The following is a 20,811-nucleotide window of genomic DNA, read 5'->3' on the forward strand; positions in this document are numbered from 1 at the left end:
TTTTTCCTTCTTTTCTGTCCCAGAAAACATGTTCCTAATATCTACAAGTTTGAACTCTTTCTTCGGGTACTTAGGTCCCTTCTCGAAAAGCCCATTAGTCTTCACGGAATCCCATCCAAACAAGTTCTTGGTCCGTGTATAGATGTCTTCCCAACTAGGCTTTCTCTTGAACTTCTCACCGGTTGATTTTCCTTCGACCTGCAGCCCTAATATCTGTTCTGCGTCATCAGGAGTTATCACCATCTCACCAAAAGGAAGTTGGAATATGTCGGCATCGGTGTGATACCTTTCACAGAAACTAGATACTGCGACCTTGTCATACGCAATCACAGAGTTCACAACGACATTGTACAAACGTGAGTTTTCAACCAAATCTCGAACTCTTGCACATTCAACTTCTAGCGGCCACAACTCCATTTTCTTGAAAGAAGATTGGTGCCGGAAAAGACGTGCTCATCCTTATGATCATACAAAACATAAACAAACACGTATTTAAAAAACAAAACATAAACAAGTTAACACCAACTAATCAAATAGCAAGAAAATTTGGGATTCTTACGATTGTCTCACTGATGTAATGAGCCCATGATCCAGGATATCCAAATAGCACTTTGCCCCCATCTCTAGGTTCTCCTCTAAGTTTACCACCTCGAAGAGGAGGCAACATCAAATGAGTAGCGGGAACGTGTCTCGCACTGAGTGCAATATATGTTCCATCCTTCTTAACCCTCTTTACCGGCTTTTTCGCCTTTGCATTATCTTCCTCATCCTCAATAGTGGTTTTACCATCATCACCACCTTCATCCTTTTCATCATCATTACCTTCATTCTCTTCCTCCTCATCATCATTATCATCACCGCCATTATTACCTATATGTTGTTCCTCCTCATTACCATCATCCTCCTCATTACCATCATCCTCATCAACACCACCACCATTACCTTCATCCTCTTCCTCCTCTTCTTGCTCTTCTTCTTGTTCCTCTTATTCTTCTTGAATCTCTTCTTCTTGTATCTCATGTTCTACACCCTGTTCCTCCCCTACTTGCTCTTCTTCTTGTTCATCTTCTTCTTCACCACTAGTGTTAGCTGAAATAACAGAGTGTCTGATTCTGACGAATCGGACAACTCATTTCCTTTGTCTCTTGGTTCGGTGATAGAAAATGATACCTCACTCAGCCTTCTTCCGCGCAATGGACCGGCAAGTAAGTATTTATCATTGCGGGGAGGTTTCGAAGGAGGAGTTATCGTGATTTCAACCTTGTCTTTCGTTTTCTTGTCACTACATTCCAAACACGAATTTTTTTTTTATAAGACATCAGCTTTATCTCTATCAGTTAAAGAGTCGTCAATGATATGCTCTAACAAACTAACGACTCTTCATTACAAACTAACGACTGTAATTTATAAGGTAACGACTCTTTGCAAAAATTGGACAGTGAGGATGATTTTGGTCCGTAAAGGGTCGTTAAAGATTAAAATTGGGTCGTCAAACTAGTAACTGCCGACCCTATAAAAGAGATGACGACTCTAGGGATTATAGATTAATGACGACTCTAGTCTAGGGATTAGATACTACTGGTGACTCTATCGTTTTCTCCAACAGAAGGCAGTTCAAGTTCAACCCAGAGTCGTTACGCACTAATTTGGGGTCGTCAAACTACAATCGTCATCTTCAACCTAATATGACGACGACTCTATTCTAGGGCACAAAAGGTCGAAGTAGCAGAACAAGGGTCGTCATATTTACACTAACAGGTTAACGATTTTTCATAGAAAAAGCATGCAATGTAAGAGTCGTTAGGGTATTATTTCTTCGATACTAACGACTCTCACTCTGTAACTTCTATTTTTCAGATACCAATCTCGATTACACAATAAAAAACAACGAAAACATCGAATAGGAGGTGGGTTTAAGTTCACGTACCCTCTAATTGGAGCCATTCCCTTTTTGGGTTTCGATTTGCTTGCTTCAGGAGCTCTTCGCACGTACACCTTTGCATTCTCCGTATCTACAAGCTTAGGAATTTGACGTGCTTTGCGAGCGGTTTGCTTTGTTTTAGCCATATTTATAGAAGAAGTTAATCGTCGATTAAAGTTTTATCATCAACGATTACGCGATGAATCGGTTCGAAGAATTTTCCTCTGTGGAGGTGGAGTCGTTAATGGTGGAGGTGGAGAAGAGAAAGGGAGGAGAGGAAGATGAAGATGAAAAGAGAAACTGATTTTCTCTTTGATTTAATTAGGATATATAGATTAGGGATCTTAATTAGGGTAGTTAATTACTAAAACTGATTTTCAATTAGTGAAGGATAAAATAGTATATTCGTATTGCGATATTTATACCCTCAAAATTTAGAAGTTATGACCCCCAATTAAATTAGGACATAGAACCACTGTTAATCCACGCATTCCAACCAAAAAAAAATCACCTAATATCAAACACATTCGAAAGTAAAAAGAAAAGAAAAATCAAAAGCAAAACAATTGTTGCCTATTACCGATTGACCACTTCCACGTTTTACCATTAAAGCAAAAAGTAAATAAAATGGATCGACCATTCCACATTTTACCATCAAAGTAAAAAAAAGATGGATTGACCATTCCAACATTTTACCATTAAAGTTAATATAAAAAATGTAGTCGTGAATTCAAGATGACTTTTGTCTTTTACCAAAAACAGCAACTGAAAAAATACAGTCTACAACTGCCATAAAGTAATCTTTGCCATTTTCATACAAACAGAAAAGTTAGATTCCGGTTCCAAAAATACACATTGGTTCCATCTATTACCCACCAAACAAAAACCCATCGCATTTATTAACCAAAATCAATCTGATCAAAAACACTGACTCCATCACAGCCGGACCACTCTATGATTGGTTAACTCACTGAACTTACATTACAGCGCACCACACATTATCATCAAATTTTCATTTTATGAGCGACACAGAGACACATTTTCTCGCGGTTTCCATTTTTCTTCTTAGTTTTTGGTCTGATCACATTCTTGTCTCTTCTTCCTGCAAAAACCCATTTCTCACAAAAACCCTAATCTCTTTTGGGGTTTCTTCCTCTGTTTACAGGTAAAATCTTCTCTTCTTTTCATATAATTTGAAGTTGTTTTACTAGTAGTACTACTTGTTTGTTATTGATGCATGTTTTGTCTTTGATTTTTTGTTTTTTCTTTGATTCTTTAGTTGATTTCTTGTTTTGGTAGTGATTTTAGTGATGTTTGAAGATATGGGTTCTGTTTCTTTGTGGGTTTTATGTTCATACTACAGGGTTGTTTCTTATTCATGGTCTATTAGTATGGTAGAAGTTAGATTTTTTGATGATTTTTTACTTGAAATCTGGGTTTTGGGTAGATTTCTGGTGTGGGTTTGTGTTAGATTTTGTGTTTGTAGGTTGTTTCTTGGTGTTTCAAATTAGAATCCTGCTTTTGATTGTGGGTTTATCTTGGATTTTTTGTTTATGTCTTCTTATTTGGTGTTACAATCTTCTTTTGTAGTGTGGGTTTGTGCTGGATTTTAGATTTATGGGTTCTTAAGATGTTACAATTGTGTTTTGCCTACCTAATTGGACTGATTTTAGAACCGGCATTTGGAAAAGGAAGAAATGGGAGTGTAAGTGCTCAGGGTAAATATGAGGAAAAGTGGGCCTGCTTGTGCAGTCTCATCCTTGCGTTTTTCATGATGCTGGTGTTATCTAGTACAAATAGCACTTTTCATCGTCTGTTTATGTTGAATTTTGATGTTATAATCGGGTTTTTCGTACCTATTTGCACTGATTGTTTATCTGACATTTGCAAACTAAGGGGGGCTAAAGATGATAAGTGTTGTAATCGTGCATTTTGTTCCTGTTTGTACTACTCTTTAAACCGGCAATTGCAAAAAGGGATGAGAATGTAAAACACAGGGGTAACAAAGAAAAGCTTCCCTGCTTGTACAGCTCACCCTTTCCTTTGCCTGATGCTGGTGTTATCGGGTACAAGCAGTATTGCATAGTGGGTATTTTCTTGTTGAATGTCATTTTTCTGCTGGAAACTTTACTTCGTTTTCGAGGTTTATAGCTTTGGCAAAAGAGAAGTAGTGTTTGTGTATATTGGTAACTTTTGGACACTGATTGCTGTGTATAATGATTTGGTTATGAATTTGTCTTTGTTAATATTAGTAATTGTGGGTATTTTTCTTGTCAATTATCATTTCGCCATAATCTTTTCTCCCATGTGAATGAATATTGTAGCATGAAAAAGGAAATGCTGTGGATGTTTAGTAAATCTATTTGTGGTAATGATTTGGTTATGATTGCTAATTTATTTATACATTTTTGTGTGGTAATGTGGGTTAATAAAGAATGATAACGGGAAGGAAGAAAAAGACTATCCCTTCAATGGATAGAATTGTGCGGCATGCGGGTGTTAACAGCAGTATAACAGAAAAGAATTTATTGCCTAATGATCTTGGAGGGGTCATATTTGGATGTACAAGATACACCATGGAGGAATGTCTCTCCAACCAGATATTTGGTTAGTTAATTCATCAACCTAATCTATCCACCCGAGGCCATTTAGCTGTTGTTTTGCACATTTATATGTTTCGAGAAGTTCACAGATTCCTGTGCTTAACTGTGATGAGATCTTTTGTAACACAGGTTTACCGGCTTTCCACATTGCATACATAAAGAACATCAAACCTGGCTTGCCACTATTCTTGTTCAATTACTCTGATCGAAAAATGCATGGAATATATGAAGCTGCAAGCGATGGCGAAATGAATATCAACCCATATGGATGGAGTGAAAATGGTCAAGAGTTTACTAAATATCCTGCACAGGTATCTCAATGTACCTGCTAGAATTTCTTCTTTTCTTGAGTTATTAAGAGGCAATGGATTTCTAATTTCAATAAATTATCCGCACCCAGGTACGCATATGCATCCGAAAGCAATGCAAGCCATTGTTAGAAAACCAGTACAAACCAATAATCATAGACAACTATTACACTGAAGGTCATTTTTGGTTTGAGCTTGACCATTCTCAGACCGGTCGTTTGATCTGGCTGTTTGAATCCTCGCCCATAGCTGTCCCTGTGTATCCTCAGGCTGCACCCAAGCAGAAATTGGCTTCTAAACCTAGTAAGAAAGTTGAATGTGAAGATTCATGGGAGACAGCTTCAGACAGTACTGTGACTAAATTGAATCAGCATGAGGTAGCAATTGAGCCTCCAGCTAAGCTTCCACAGTATAAGTCAAAGTGGAATGTTCTTCAAGATATGAACTCCGCGTCTGATGAATATGAAGAGGAAGCTCCGAGCTTTTATGATTCAGAGGATGATACTCGGGATTTGCAGACCAGCTTTGAGTTTGGTTCATCAAGTCCTACTCCATGTGATGATGAAAACAACCAGAATTTGGAACTTGATTATAGTAAGGTTCAGGAAGAATATGTGGAGGAACTTGTCTATGGTAAACTATCGCAGATGGTTAATGAAAGAGAGAAGGAAAATTGTGATTCAGTAGGTGATGAAGAAAATATTGGTGTGTCGTATGATCTGACTACCCCTGCGGATTTCAATTGTGAGCCAGAGTTACCAATATTTAATTCGGAGAAGCATGAAGTTGTCTCAACCAATTCTTCTGATGCTCGTCTTGTAAACAACCAGAATTTTCAACCTGATTTAAATAATGCTGAGGAAGAAAATGAGGAGGAACTTGTCTACTGTAAACTATTGCAGTTGGTTAATGAAAGAAAGAAGGAAAATTGTGATTCAGTAGGTGATGAAGGAAATGTTGGTGCGTCGTATGATCTGACTAGCTCTGCGGACTTCAATTTTGAGCCAGAGGTACCAATATTTAATTCGAAGAACCATGAAGTTGTCTCAACCAATTCTTCTGATGCTCGTCTTGAAAACAACCATAGTTTGGAACCTGATTTAGATAAGGTTGAGGAAGAAAATGAGGAGGGACTTGTCTACCGTAAACTATTGCAGTTGGTTAATGAAAGAGAGAAGAAAAATTGTGATTCAGTAGGTGATGAGGAAAATGTTGGTGCGTCATATGATCTGACTAGCCCTGCGGACTTCAATTGTGAGCCAGAGGCACCAATATATAATTCGGAGAAGCATGAAGTGCTCTCAACCAACGCTACAAATACTCACTTCGTCTCACGTACCTCTTCTGGTGTCCGGTCTATTTTAGATGAGGTAAACAAGTCATTAGTTCATTAAGCAGTTTGTTTTGAGTTTATTGTTTTTTCCCTTTCCCATCTTATTCTGATTCCTGTCTTTATGTTCATATCTTGTGTTTATGTAGTTGAGGAAAGAGGTTTATGAGGTTAAAGTTCAACAACTGCAAATGACTAGTCAATTGGAGATGAAACTGGTACTATTAACTTGTAATACTTCTCTGAATTTTGCATTGCGTTATATTTTTCTAAACGTGTGAAGATATAGCTAAAAACTTTTTGCCTTTACTTTTTCAGACTAAGGCAGAGGTTCAAGTTCAACAGTTGGCAGAGTGTATCACAAAACTGGAGTCTCAGCTGAGTCAGTCCATTGCATCTGTAAAGAGTCTAAAGACAGGTTATGCTGATACCATGGACATGGAGGAGTTCCTTGGCAATAATAAGCTGGTATTCTTATTTGGTGGTTACGATGGCGCTTCTTGGTTGTCAACCGTGGACTGTTATTCACCTCTCAGTGACACCAAGAAATCTTTAGGGCCAATGAACATAGCCCGTTCATATGCCGCAGCTGCTGCCCTCTGCGGTGACATTTATGTACTTGGTGGTGGAGATGGTAAATTGTGGTTCAATACAGGTATTACCCATAATGTTTACTTCAACTTGTTCTGTCACCTCCTTTGATTCAATTCTCCACTTTGCTTGGAACTGATTGCATTTCTGTTTATATCTAGTTGAATCTTACAATCCACAAAGAAACGAGTGGACTCCCCGTCCTTCATTAGCCCACAAAAAGGGATGCTTATCCGGGGTGACTTTGGGGAACAAAATTTTTGCAATCGGTGGTGGAGACGGTGTTAATTGCTTTTCGGATGTAGAAATGTTTGACCCAGCTGTTGGAAAGTGGATCCCTACTCAGTCCATGCATCAAAAGGTATCTTTACTATGTCTTGTCAGTTAATGTGAATCAATCGACCTGGCCTGAAGCTAAGGTCAACCCTAGCTCTTGCTTCTTTGCTGAGAAGATAACTGCTGCAGCCTTGTTATCATCATCCTCTGTGTAGTATCAAACTATCAATGGTGGGTTTTATTGAATCTTTGTGTTCTTTCAGAGATTTTCTAGTGCTGCAGCAGAGCTCAACGGTGCAATTTATGCTGTTGGGGGATTTGACGGAGAAAACTACTTGAAGTAAGTAACCATTTTATTATACTATCAAGAAAATTCTGTTCATGGGTACTCGGAAGGCTGCATGTAGTATACAAATACCTCATTGTCCATTACGTTCTTGCATTTTATACCTAAATGGATGACCTGGTGGAATTATTGTGAAATACCTTGCCATAAAGTGAATATCTAAAAAGAATTTTAAGATAGGGAAAAGATGCTGCCGCGCCATTTCTAACTCATGTGCATGTTACATGGGTACACTATATTGTTAGGAAATATCACTGGGAAGAAATAGCAGTTAATAGTGGTTGCTATGGACTTTCTCATATTTGTTTTACTGACATTATTTTGTGTACAACAGTTCAGTTGAACGATTTGATCCGAGAGAAGTAGTTTCTTGGTCCAGCATCCCAAGTATGAACATTCGAAGAGGCTGTCACTCCTTAGTCGCTATGAATGAGAAACTGTAAGTGAGTTTTCTTCATTTGTAAAGTTAGTAAATCTTCTGTCTTTGTGTATCTAATAGCATTTGCCCAACTTCCTCTGCAGTTACGTGTTAGGAGGCTATAACGGAGAGAACATGGTTTCAAGCGTTGAGGTATTTGATCCTCGTAAGAACTCATGGATAGTAAGTGATGAAATGAAGGAAGCTAGAGGATATGCAACTGCAGCAGTCATTGATGAATCAATCTTTGTTATCTCAGGGCTGAAAGATGTCAAAATGTTAACAGAAACGGTATTGATTGCGATCCCATTTTTTTTTTTTTTTTGCCTTAGCAGTGCAAGTGTATTTTTGCCAACTGAAATCCTTATTCTGCCGTATTTAATCAATTGCAGGTGGAGTGTTACAAAGAAGGTCAGGGTTGGTTCGTGGCTAATTTTAAGGGTGCAGGGAAGAGATGCTTCTTCACCGCAATTTCCATGTGAATTACCGCTGCTGCATGAGGTTAGGAGGCGACGGAATTTTAAGTTTTTGTTGATCCCTGGTGGGCTTTTGTAGGTAAATATTAGTATCCCCATTAGGCCATTATATTTATATATCCTAGTTACCAGTTAGACACAAAGTGAATTATAAAACAACAAAACAGAGAAAGCAGATAAAAGAAAAATATTTCGCAGGTACTTTTTTTTTACGGTGATTATTATTACTAAAAGCAAACATGTATAGGTAAAACCAGCAATGCTGTTGAAGTGTTCTTCTGGTTACAATTGATTATTATTACTTTACGGTGTCGCTGAATCCTCTAAATTGTGTTCTTCGGAACCATTTTTCTGAAGAACCCCATAGATAGATGGCGCTCTTGATCTCATTTATAATAACACCTCCACTTCTAGGAATCTTGTTTGGCATGGTTCTTCTGTTGTGTTCACCTCTTATTATCAGTTGTGGCTTGCGGGAATAGCATTTGTGATGCTGCCTACATGAAAAATTGTATTTTTGGAGGTACACATGCATGATTAAGGTACTTAAGAAATGCTGTTGTTTGCCTGAGATGCTAACCAGTTGTAGCAAGAACTTCTGGCTGGGTGATTCCAGAGAAAAGCTCAGTTACTGCTTTTACCTCCTCTGCATTTTGATTTCTTGCCGGTTCCATGAGTGGTTTTCAATTCATGTTGCAGTGTTCTTTCAGCTCAAAAAATACACTTTCTCCCCCTTGATCAAATTAGGCATTGAGGGTACTTAGGTTAGAATTTGAAAGTTAGGAAACTTCACTGCACCAAAAATTCATTGCAACCACAATTTGATGAGGTATCTTTTTCTCGGTTCTCAATTTATGGTGTGTTTTTTTGCAGAATTCACCGTTTCCGAGAATTTATAATTCCAAGGAATTACAAATTCTAGGATTCATGTAAATCCCTTGTGTGTTTGGTAACTTAATTAAAATTCCTAGGATTTGTAGAGTTTTCTTGTTTTAAAGTCTTTGTACCATTTGACATTACCTTCAAATCTTAAAATTACATATATATAAGATTTAAAGTTAAAAAAAAAAGTGGGTTGGAAAACTGAATCCCGTAGGAAACGTGATTCCAAGGATTTGGGCAACCAAACGTAAAGAGGAAAACGTAATTCTACCAAATCTCCTGAACCCATAAATTTCACCTTTAAAATTCTACATCCAAACCCACCATTAGTTTCTTTTTCATCGGATGGCGGAGGCTCAGTCAATCCCTTTACACTTATTCTCACGTTATCTGGGGGATCAAACTTTGAAGCTAACATTCTAAGAATGAGTTCCTTTTCCAAAGCTTTATATAGTATAATCGCCAAAAATTAGAACATTTTGGAATATAATACCTCACAATTTAACGATCTTAATTGTAACGGTTAATATTGATTTTTCAATTTCAAATCCAGTTTTATTCACTAAATGGAGAATGTCATGAGAGTATAAAAATAAAAATGTTATGGGATAAAAAGACACAAAATTGGTTAAAAAGACCAAAATCAACAATTCCTGGATGAAAATAGTCAGGATGTAAACAGTTTCATTCTACCCATTTTCAAATACTTTTTCTTATTTTTAATTTATATCAGGATGCATCCAGTTTCATCCTCACTCTTTTATAAGTTTAAGCCATGATGAATCCAGTTTCATTCTTGTCATTTTTTTTTTGTGTCCATTTCACCCATACTAATTTTTACTCGTCCATTAAAACCATGTTTTAAAAATATTTGGACAAATGACCCATTTTCCGATAAAAAGACCGATCAATGTGTCACAGACGGACCCACGAGGGATAAGATGAAAAATTAAATCGATCACAGCCGTAAGATTAGTAGACTCATTTCTGTCAAACCAAACTAAAAGTGATTTATAGGTTAACGTACTGAACATATATTACAACTTACCACATTATATCATCAAATTTGCATCTTATGAGCAATCCCAGAAACACATTCTCGGGCTTTCCATTTTCCGGTACAATCACATTTCGTATTGCGATTCTTCTTCTGCAAAACCCTAATTTGTTTCGTAGGTTTTTGGTTATCTGCTCTTTTTTCAGGTATAAATTTTCTCTTTATACATGAACCCTGAAGTTTATACTACTAGTAGTGCTTTTTTGTTGTTAATGTTTTTTTTTTTTGATTTTTTAGTTGATTTTCTTGTTTTGGGTAGTGATTTTATTGATGTCAGAATATATGGCTCTGGATATAAGTTAATTTATACTGGGTTTGTTTTTTGATTCATGGTGTTTTAGTTCAGTGGATTTTGATGATTGAAATTTTGATAATTTTGTACTTGAAATGGGGGTTTGTGTGGATTTATGTTCTGTGTTTGTGTTGGATTTTGAATTGGTGTTGTTTTATGATGTTACAATTGTGCTTTGGGTATCTAATTTGATTAATTTTATGAACGACATTTAGAAATGAAGGAATGAGAAGTCAGAACGATAATGCCCGGCATTTAGAAATGTGCAGTCTCATCCTTTCATTTGCATAATGCTGGTGTTACTATGTGGTACTATTGGCGTTCATCGTGGGTTTATGTTGAATTTTGTGTTTACGCCTTTTCGATGTCATAACCGGGTTTTTAATTTATACCTATCTGCACTGGTTCTTAAACTGACATTTGCAAACTAAGCGGTGGTAAAGATGAAAAGTTGGGTTTATTGTTTGCTGTTGTAATTGTGCTTTCTTTTTACCTGTTTGCACTGGGTTGAGAATGCAAAACGCTAGGGGTAACGAGGAAAAGTTTCCCTGCTTGTACAACTACAATCTCATCCTTCCCTTTTGCCTGATGCTGGTGTTATCAGGTACGCGAAGCATTTTGCGTAGTGGGTATTTTTTTGTCGATGTCATTTTTTTGCTGGAAACTTTACTTCATTTTCAAGATTTGTTGCTTTGGAAAAAGAGAAGTTGTGTTTGTATATACTGATTGCTGTGTGTGATGATTTGGTTATTACTTTGTGTTTGCTTATATAGGTACTTGTGGGTATTTTTCTTGTCGAATGTCATTTCGCCGTTATCTTATCTCCAATGTGAATGATTGTAGTGTGACAAAAGAAATACTGTGGGTATTTTAAAATAGTTGATGCTGTGTATAATTGTTTCGTTATGATTGCATACAGAAAGATCGTCAAACCTGGCTTGCCACTCTTCGACTCTGATCGAAAAATGCGTGGAGTATAGGAAGCTGCAAGCAATGGGGAAATGAATATCAACCCATATGCAATAACAGACTCAATACCCTGCACAGGTATCTCAATGTACATGCTAGAATTTCTTCTTTTCTTAGGTTGTTTGTTAACAGGCAATGGATTTCTAATTTCCATAAACTATCCGTGCTCAGGTCCGCAATTGTATCCGAAAGCAATGCAAGTCATTGTTGGAAGACCAGTGCAAACAATACTCACAGACAACTATTGCACCGAAGATTATTTTTTGATTTTAGCTCGACCATTCGCAGATCGGTCATTTGATCTCGCTGTTTGAATCCTCGCCCATAGGCCATAGTCATCCCCACGTATCCTCGAACTGCACCTAAGCAGAAATGGGCTTCTATCCGATGTGAGGATTCATGGGAGATAGTTTCAGACAGTAATGTGACTCATTTGAATTAGCATAAGATAGCAATTGAGTCTCCATCTAAGTTTCCACAGTAATCGTCAAAGTGTAATGTTCTTCGACATATGAATTCCGACCCTGGTGAAAATAAAGAGGAAGGTCCGAGCTTTTCTGATTCAGAGGATGATACTCCTGGGGATGTGCGAACCAGCTTTGAGGATGAAAACAACCAGAGATTGGTACCTGATAGGAGGAACTTGTCTACCGTAAACTATTGCAGTTCGTAATGAAAGAGAGAAGGAAAATTGTGATTCAGTAGGTGATGAAGAAAATGTTGGTGTGTCCTGTGATTTTAATGCTAGCTCTATGGACATCTATTGTGAGGCAGAGTTACCTTGTTTGATTCAGAGTAGCATGTAATGGTCTCAACCAACTCTACTGATACCCACTTCTTCTCACCTACCTTTTGCGATGTTCCATTACTTTAGTCTATTGTAGATCTGGTAACTAAGTCGTTAATATTGTTTTTGTATCTCCCATTCCTAGCTTATTCTAATTCCCATTTTCATGTTCATATGTTGTGTTTATGTAGTTGAGGCAAGAAGTTGAAGAGGTGAAGGTTCAACAACTTCAAAAGACTAGTCAATTGGAGTTGAACTGGTACTATTATTAACTTGTAATACTTGTGTAAATTCTGCATCTGTTCCGGTATATTTTTCTAAACCTGTCAGCATATAGCTAAGAATTTTTTTCCTTGACCTTTCAGAGCGTGTCATAGAACTGGAGTTTCAGCTGAGTTTTTCCACTGCATCTAGAAACAAGTTATGCTAATGCCATGGACATGGAGGAGTTTCTTATTTGGTGGATATGTTGGCGCTGCTTGGTTGTCAGCCGTGGACTGTTAACTCAGTGACACCAAGAATCCTTTAAGGCCGCAGCTGCTGCCCTATGTGGTGACATTTACATATTTGGTGGTGGAGATGGTACTTCGTGGTTTAATACAGGTATTACCCATAACGTTTACATCAACTTGTTCTGTCACCTCCCTAGCATCAATTCTCCACTTCGCTTGGAACTGACTGTATATCTATTTGTATCTTGTTGAATATCTCATCACAAAGAAACGAGTGGTCTCCCCCCGTCCTTCATTAACCCACATAAAGAGATGCCCATCTGGAGTTACTTTGTATTATAAAATTTATGCAATCAGTGGTGGAGATGGAGTCAATTTTTATCCCAACTCAGTCCATGCATCAAATTTTTTTTTCTTTGTTTATCAGTTGATGTAATAGGCGTACTACATTGAAATGTCTGAGAGCTTTCTAATTTCCCGGCAAAACCTTCTGATTTCCCAGCTGAACTTTCTATATATGTATGTTTTGGTTTTATTTTAGGTTCAACTAGGAACATGGTGGACATAACTCTATTAATACAAAAAATGGAAATTCGGCTAGTCGTTCTTGAGTTCTCCAAGCCGAAAGTAAACCATGATGATGTTCAGTGAGCTAGCATGCGTCTTATATAACCCTAGCTCTTGCTTGTTTGCTGAGCAGACAACTGCTGCAGCCATTTTATCATCATCATCCTCTATGTAGTTGGAATTAATTTTCTAGTGCTGCGGCAGAGCTCTGGTGCAATTTATGCTGCTGGTGCAATTTATGTTTGCTGAGAAGACTACTTGAAGTAAGTAACCACTTTTTTGTACTATCAAGAATGTTTTTTACTTGGGTACTCGACAGGATGAATGTAATATACTAATACCAGTTCATTACTGTCTTACATTGTATATGACCGTTACTTTTTTTCTGGCCATACAACAAAACCGTCTTTCAACTCGAAATGCACTTTCCCATCCCTTATCCAAGTTGCGCATTGTAATTATTGATTTTGGGTTTGAATTTGAAAGGAAGGAAAGATTTCTCTTTACCAATTTCATTTTAACCCCAATTCCATGAGGGTTGATACTTGACATAAGTTGACCAAGATGAACATCTGAGGTCAAACTCATTGGCCTCGTCAAAATTTGACCTCAGATGTTCATTGATTTGGAAAACGGGGGAAGCGATCGTAAAATTAAGGGGCCCTTTTCTCAGGCTTCACTTTTTTCACCATTTTTCACGGCCGGAACCTTCATCAAAATTTTAAAGCATATAAATCCTAACTTTTGGAAGTGAAAATTTGTTTATCACTAATTAATTTAACTATTTTTTTCTTAATAAAAATGAGGTAAACTAAGATCAAACACAAAAATCATTATTAAATACATATTCCATAATAAAAGCTAGCACCTTATAGTAGCTACTAGCTAGAGACGTACAAACCAAAAACAATATTTGCCCGACCATTATTTCAGTACTGAACCAAATACATCAAAGGAATCAAACCACACGAACACGAAAACATGAAGGACATCACTGAGTACTTATTTCCCGTACATATTGAGGTATGAACGAAGAGGTCCGGGCTCTCTTTATATATATTGATCGATACATCAATCAATGACACAGAATTCTGATACTTCTGAATCCAAATGGTTGACACTTGCGTATATTTTGGTGGAAACGGTTTAGAACATGTCCTTGGCAGTGACGGTGACTGTAAACCTTAGCTGGTTGTCCGGTGAAAGTATAGCGATAACCCCCAAAAAGTCCATGGGGAATGTTGAAGCACCCACAACCGTGTATAACTGCACTATGTCCGTTGCAACCGTGCCCCCTCCAGACTTTGAGTGAGCTCGCATTTGCATAGTTGGCAATCAGACATACAAATACAAGAACCATCAAAAATGAAGCTAAAGTTAAGGATTTGGTTGCCATTTCGGTAGAAGTAAATGGATGTGAGCAGATAGTATTTTGGGAAGTAAATTGAAGTTGTTTCCTTGGTAATGAAATTAGATGTATCTTCATTCCGCATTTATAAGCAACATTTGTAGACAGACTACTCTTGATTAGTGGTATTTGATTATTTTTCAACAATGAAAGAACGCGTCCGACGAACTAGTAGAATGTACCGTGTGCGAATAAGAAGATTAAATAAAAAAAAAAAAGGAGACAAATCCTTTAGCTATCACCTTATACAGATACATTGAAAAGTTGGAGACAAAATGTCTCTTTATGTATAAGAGTTAAAGGACTGATTCGTGTTAGCATAAAGTCATATAGGTATAAACATTAATTTAACTCATGCTAGTTGAGATATTTACATTTAATTTTACATGTTGTGATAATTTATCTATTTCATTTTGCAAAGACTAAATCTTATTAGTATTTTTCAGATGACGAACTTAAACAAGTTGGAATTCATATACATTATGCAAGACCAAGTCCGTTCTCTGTTACATCATGGAGACATCGTGTTTCCACTTGCAAAGATGCAGAGAAAAAAAGGGTTTGGAAACTTTGATATCATGTGGTTTTTGGCAAACTTTCCTAATACTGATACTAGTTTTCTTAACACGGATATTAAAATTTATATAAATCAGACAAATAAACCTGTTTGAGGGTAAAAACTGGTTATGCTGTTTTTGATAAATTTGGGTGTGTCGATGAGAAACAAATTCAAACCCTAAACAATGCACTGCACGGGAGTACTTTTAAATTCGAGAGATCAATCTGTAAGACTCTGGCCTAAACCAAGAAATGGCCGTTCCAGATTCAATTCGATCACAAAGTGAAGGAGAAGGGGTTGATCTTATGAAGGGAAGCGAAGAAGGTGTTTGAGATCAGAATGTTGAATTATGAAGGTGTGGTTGTTTATGACTTATATCAGAACGTGGAACTTGCTTGCAGAATGTGAGTTATCAGTTCTTGGTGTTTTCTGGATACTCGTGTTGATAACACTTGTCTTGTTCTCCTTGTCGAAATAGGTTGAAAACCTATTTATACAAGTCATTTGAGCGCAACCTTGATCTCGTAGGAAGTGGAGAAGATTAAGTAGTGGAGTAGTGGGGTTGTGTAAGAAGTGGTGATCATCACGTGGTCACGCCTTCATCCACTACTCTCATCGTTGTTAACCGTTCGTCCTTTCCTGACACGTTCTTGTAATGGGCGTGTTGCACGCCGCACGTTTTAAACCGCCAGACCAATACCCCACTAAGTATTCCCCAGTTTGTGACATGTTTGATGTCTCGAGTAAGTGGGTCAAGTCGTGGGACTTGCTGCAAAGAATAGTGTATGGCGCTATTAGGTTAAACAACTAAGTTGTTTATGAGGCCGATATTCATAGAATATCATATGTATTTAATGCATGTGAAGCATCGCTTTTAAGAAAGCAACTCAAAATAATCGATGTGCACGAAGCATCGTTGTTTTAGATATTGATTGAATAAGTCGCGGATTTGAGCGTCTTAAAATATCAGCATGTCCGACCACCTTTGGGTGACCGTTTGAGGGCCGCATGGATGAGACGCTATTTGGTCGGTCGCTCCATGTGAGAGAGAGGTGGCCAGTGATCACTGAGGTATCTCATTGATCGCCTAATATTTGATCCAATCCGTCCGACCAATCTAGTGAAGTTGGACGGACGATATGGTTTGCGGAAGATGTTTGCCGCCGTTGATATAATTTAGGGTTTAGGGGTCATGCACCCATCCCTATTTTGGCTAGTCGAATCAAAGCACTGCGCGTTGATTCAAACGGGCCGATTGGGCATGTGTGAAGATGAGCCGCTAGTGAGTGTGTTGGCATCTCCTAGGTCATCTAAAAATCGTATCTAAGCCACTCAAATTGGCTGGCGAAGATAAGTGGCCACGATCAATTTGTGACAGAAGTGTGTTGCCGCAAAGTGTTTTTTAAGTTTTTCGCACAACGCGTTCACCCTACTTTGGGCCGGCGATTTTATGCGCTTTGGTCTTGCTATGAGAAAGTCGATCGACCACGTGTGGAGTTGGTTCGATGGTGAACGCGTTGGCATCTCCTTGGTCGTTTGAAATGCAATCTAAGCCGTCCAACTAGGCTGGCGAAGTTGGACGGACACGATTTATTTGTGGCAGTTGTATAATGCCACTTATTGAATTTATAGTTTTAAAGGCTGCGCGATCACCCTTCTTTGGGCGTGTGATTCAACGCGTTTCTGGTTTGCAGTGGGCAGGTCGATCGACCAAGAATGTAGTTAGGTCGTTGGTGATCACACTAGTACCCTTTCGATCATTCGAGGGAAGATCTAAGCCGTGCAACTAGGCTTGCAAAGTTGGATGGATGTGATGCATTTGAGACCGCTTTGGTCGGTCTCAGCTCGTTTGAGCTCTTCTTAAGCAACGCGATCACCCATGTTAGGGTTCATCGTTCGAAGCGCTTTGGATGCATTAGATGAAAACCGTTCGGATAGGGAGTTAGTGGGTCCGCAGGTGGTCATCATGATGATTGCCTAATTCCGTTAAGAGCAGGCTAGGCCTAATGAATCGCGCGGCCAAATCGTGCGGCTGTGATTATTTTTGAGACTGATATTAACAGTCTAGATTTTTCTTAAGGAATTTAAGCGTGTTCGATCGAGCTATCTTAAAAGCGCGTCGATACAAAATTCTCTTTGTTCAGAGAGTGATGCAGCCTGTGTGAGTACTTTCATGTAAATCTCAATATTGGCACTTCGGGAGATTCATGCTACTCTGCTGAGAGTGAACACTTATTCGTCATGTCATGTCAATAATGCGAGTTCGGCTGGGACATATCATATACAAATACTAGGAAAGTCATGCAATAGTTGGTAATGCTGGCAAAAATAGAATTCACAGAATATTTGGGATTGCTAATAATACGAGGAGGGTTTTTTGCACTCGCCACTCTTCAAATGGCTTTACCCCTTGCAGGGTGACAACGCATTAAATACTGGTTTTACAATTATAGCCTTGAACTAAAAACCACCATCAACATTAAGTCCCCTGCTTAGCACGTAATAGTTACACTATTGCGGGGTAAGCACTAGATGGTGACGAATAAAGGTAAAACTTATGAGACAAAGTTAGATGTTACTAGAAGAGATGGGTCAGCCTGTCCTTGGAACATGTCACGTTCGAGAGGCGTCCAGGTAAGCGTTCCCCTAGCATGATGTCGGTTGGCCTCAGGTAGATTAGACATATTGTTGGTTGGGATCTCAAACTGCATTCCAAGTCCCTTGTACATCTGAGTATCGTTCAAGAGCGTGTCCAAGCTTTCTTGGTTTCGGTAAGCATGGAGGAAAAGTGGAGGCGCGATGAAGCATCTTAACTAACAAGTGCTATGGCAGAAAAGTTTGATTCCCGACTAAAGTAAAGGGGGGTGGAGCATAACATGAACTTTTGGATAAACATGAATATCTTATTCATGAAGATGTCATAATCCTCGACTCTGATGTGGACAAGCCCTGTCATGAGGAATATCCTTAAAAGGCTTCTTAAGCAATTGAAGCAGCTTCCAAAGAGAACGTTGATGCAGCTTCCGAGAAGGGTGTTGAAGCGGATCGAGAGGATGTTGAAGCATCTCCTGGAGAAGACTCTAGTGAAGGCGTCATTGGCCCTAGAGTTGACGACACTTATTTGATGTTTAGTAATCTGCGGTTAGAGCCAGGGCTTGATCGAATAATAATCCTTCATTCATGCTGCTTTTATGATTTTATGTTTTCAGTTGGATGAATGAAAGAAATCCCCCGACTAAGAAATCCAAATTCTTAGAAAGATCTCGCAATATCTTGAAACTTTAGACATAGCTCTCCTCGGTAAGGTTAGAGTAGAGCATGTGTACATGATTCTGCAATCTGAGCTCTCTCATTCTTTTCTTTGATATCCCCCTTGTAGACTACACGCTTCTTGAAGATTTGTGGCGTGCCAGCTAGGTATGTAGAAGAATGGACGTTGTGCCGCGAATCTTTAAGGACTTCCTTCAAACGACATCTTTTGAACCGTCTTCTGAATCTTGGATGATTGTTTGAAATGGGATGCGACGAGGAGTCCCAAGTTACACTTCAGATTCGATGGCGTGGTTGGACATGTGAAAACATATCCGATTTGTACTTTGAGTCTTTGATGGACATGTAGGTCTTCATGTTGAGAATTTTCTACGTCTCATAAAGCTTCAGTGATGATTGATGATATTAGAAATAAACCGGTTAAGGGACGTAAAGGCATCTTGTGCTGGCAGTCCCCAGGTGTAATTATCCCGAGCTTATTTTCTCTTGAAAGACGTACTTCCATTGCATTTACTGGTAAGGTGTTGAAGCGGATTCGGCCTTTGAAGAGAGCGCTGAAGTAGCTTTGAGAGAGAGTGCGTTGAAGCGGCCTATGGATCGTGGGTTGAAGCGGCTTCTTCTGGAGAGAGCGTTGAAGCGGCTTCTAGAGCGTGCATTGAAGCGGCTCTGGAGAGAACTCCAGTGAGGGCGCCCTTAACCCTTGATTTCGAAAAATTAGTTCTGCCCATTCTTCTGAGGCGATACGATATGGAAGATGGGAAGAAGACACACAAATAGTATTGTCCGGCAAGTCGTGTTTTCTCCTCATGGGAAAGAATACCGTTTCTATTGTAACATCTCGACGCATGCAACACTCTCTTCCGGTAATTTGAAATAGGGGAAATAACAATAATGGTTAAGGATTCGATCAACCTTCAGTTTGATTTTCCTTTGCAAATTACATGCTTCTTGATTGACCGTCTCTCTTGTTTTGAAGAAGTTCTTGACTGACGGCGAAGAAATTCCACGCTGAGCCTCAGTCCTAAGTTCACGTGGTTTTATCCCGTATGGTCGATGGGTTGACCATGATGAGGGTATCACCCATTTGAATCTGTATGGTGACTCGATTACTTCTCCATGAGAACGCAAAATATGCAGAAGTTCGGATTACCTCTGTCCATAGTTGTTGTTGCTATGGTGAAGCTCTGGCGAGCAACAACGATTCTTGGAAGCAGCTGTGATCAGAAGAGACTGACAGGGATACACATGGTAGCTACTTGCACAACTTGGAAGTCTTCATATAATGGTAGATATCATCTCGTAATTAAAGGGAGAAGGAACCGATAGCTTCCTTGATGTTTACTCATGGAAGGAGAAGAGGGAGATAGTCCCCTGCCTACGAGTATCTATTGAGATTTCAACTTGATAGATGTTGTCACGCTGGGTCTCTGAAGAAATAATTTTGGAGAGAGTTGGAGTTGAACCCAATGTTGATGAGGATCGTACGAGTTGCTAATCATGAGGCCGTCTTTGCGTCTACGTTGCGTTTCATAGACGTCCAGGCATGTCGCTGGTTTTTGACAATACATCTACTCTCTTGAGTATGTCCTCATCTTTGGACATCCTGGAATCATAATGATAGCGTGCTTGTGTCTCTATAAATTCAGCATCTTTCAGATGGATAGTGCTGAGCAGTCCCCAGTTACACTCCTTTGTCTTTATCATCTTTGGATCGTGACTTTGAGGAGTACGGAAGTTCCCTCATGCGAATGACTTAACTAATAAGTTATGCAAATATGATGAAGCTCTTGACATGGAGAGTCTGTATGTACCTCTTAAGTCTCAGGTGCGACCTCCTTCGGTAATGCAACTACTCCTTCTACGGGAGACCAAATTCTGAAAGCATCTCTCACTAATGTTGTTGCCGACAAGCCAGATATGGTATGTCTTGGACGTTGTTTTATAATTGTGACAGTCGTGCATGTGGTACTGGAACTGGAGTTGGCGGTGTTAGACGCGCAGGATGTTGTATCTCGGTGGTTTTTCTCTTGCTGCTTCAATGAAACTTCTTACATAAGGCTGAAGGTTGTATTTACTGTTGGTGGGATGTATGCTTCTACAAATATAATGAAGCTCTTCATTCATGGAAGGCTTGGTTCCTTCTATCAGGGCAGGTGCCGTTGTAGCCGAGCGCTTAACAGCGTCAGGAAGTTCAGAGGATGTCTGAAATTGCAGATTCTTCAGCATAGCAAGAGAGATGTAAAAAAGCGGGGGTCTAACAACACCACCCAATATTTCGCTTAGCAATCTGTAAGGACAA

General features: G+C 38.8%; 1 protein-coding gene and 1 long non-coding RNA gene across 5 annotated transcripts; both read left to right on the top strand.

The window, feature by feature from the left end:
• Window positions 1-2,976: 2,976 nt before the first annotated feature.
• Window positions 2,977-8,570, top strand: LOC113283851 (ring canal kelch protein-like). 2 transcript variants are annotated; one of them, XM_026533233.1, is made up of 12 exons: window positions 2,977-3,086; window positions 3,512-3,626; window positions 4,356-4,528; window positions 4,654-4,835; window positions 4,925-6,202; window positions 6,312-6,380; window positions 6,481-6,817; window positions 6,915-7,114; window positions 7,293-7,369; window positions 7,710-7,814; window positions 7,898-8,084; window positions 8,186-8,570. In XM_026533233.1, the coding sequence occupies exons 2-12, from the start codon at window positions 3,619-3,621 to the stop codon at window positions 8,273-8,275; spliced, it is 2,706 nt and encodes a 901-aa protein (XP_026389018.1). In that variant the 5' UTR covers window positions 2,977-3,086; window positions 3,512-3,618; the 3' UTR covers window positions 8,276-8,570. The 2 variants fall into 2 exon arrangements, with proteins under 2 accessions (XP_026389018.1, XP_026389019.1); XM_026533234.1 differs by lacking the exon at window positions 3,512-3,626 and having other exon boundaries at window positions 2,983-3,086.
• A 1,687-nt stretch (window positions 8,571-10,257) lies between these two features.
• Window positions 10,258-13,623, top strand: LOC113283852. 3 transcript variants are annotated; one of them, XR_003327727.1, is made up of 6 exons: window positions 10,258-10,354; window positions 11,420-11,547; window positions 11,641-12,271; window positions 12,448-12,515; window positions 12,622-12,859; window positions 13,250-13,623. It is a non-coding gene; the product is annotated as an uncharacterized LOC113283852 (long non-coding RNA). The 3 variants fall into 3 exon arrangements; XR_003327726.1 differs by lacking the exon at window positions 10,258-10,354 and adding an exon at window positions 10,471-11,104; XR_003327728.1 differs by lacking the exons at window positions 10,258-10,354; window positions 13,250-13,623 and adding exons at window positions 10,471-11,104; window positions 12,977-13,233.
• The last annotated feature ends 7,188 nt before the right edge of the window (window positions 13,624-20,811 follow it).

The sequence above is a fragment of the Papaver somniferum genome, chromosome 5, assembly GCF_003573695.1.
Source record: "Papaver somniferum cultivar HN1 chromosome 5, ASM357369v1, whole genome shotgun sequence".
Classification (NCBI taxonomy): Eukaryota; Viridiplantae; Streptophyta; class Magnoliopsida; order Ranunculales; family Papaveraceae; genus Papaver; species Papaver somniferum.

Bases quoted from the DNA above. Each gene is read 5' to 3' on its own strand.
- LOC113283851 (XM_026533233.1), top strand. The intron at 4,529-4,653 runs GTTAGTTAATTC...TTTGTAACACAG, and splicing joins TCTCTCCAACCAGATATTTG to GTTTACCGGCTTTCCACATT. The intron at 7,815-7,897 runs GTAAGTGAGTTT...CTTCCTCTGCAG, and splicing joins GTCGCTATGAATGAGAAACT to TTACGTGTTAGGAGGCTATA.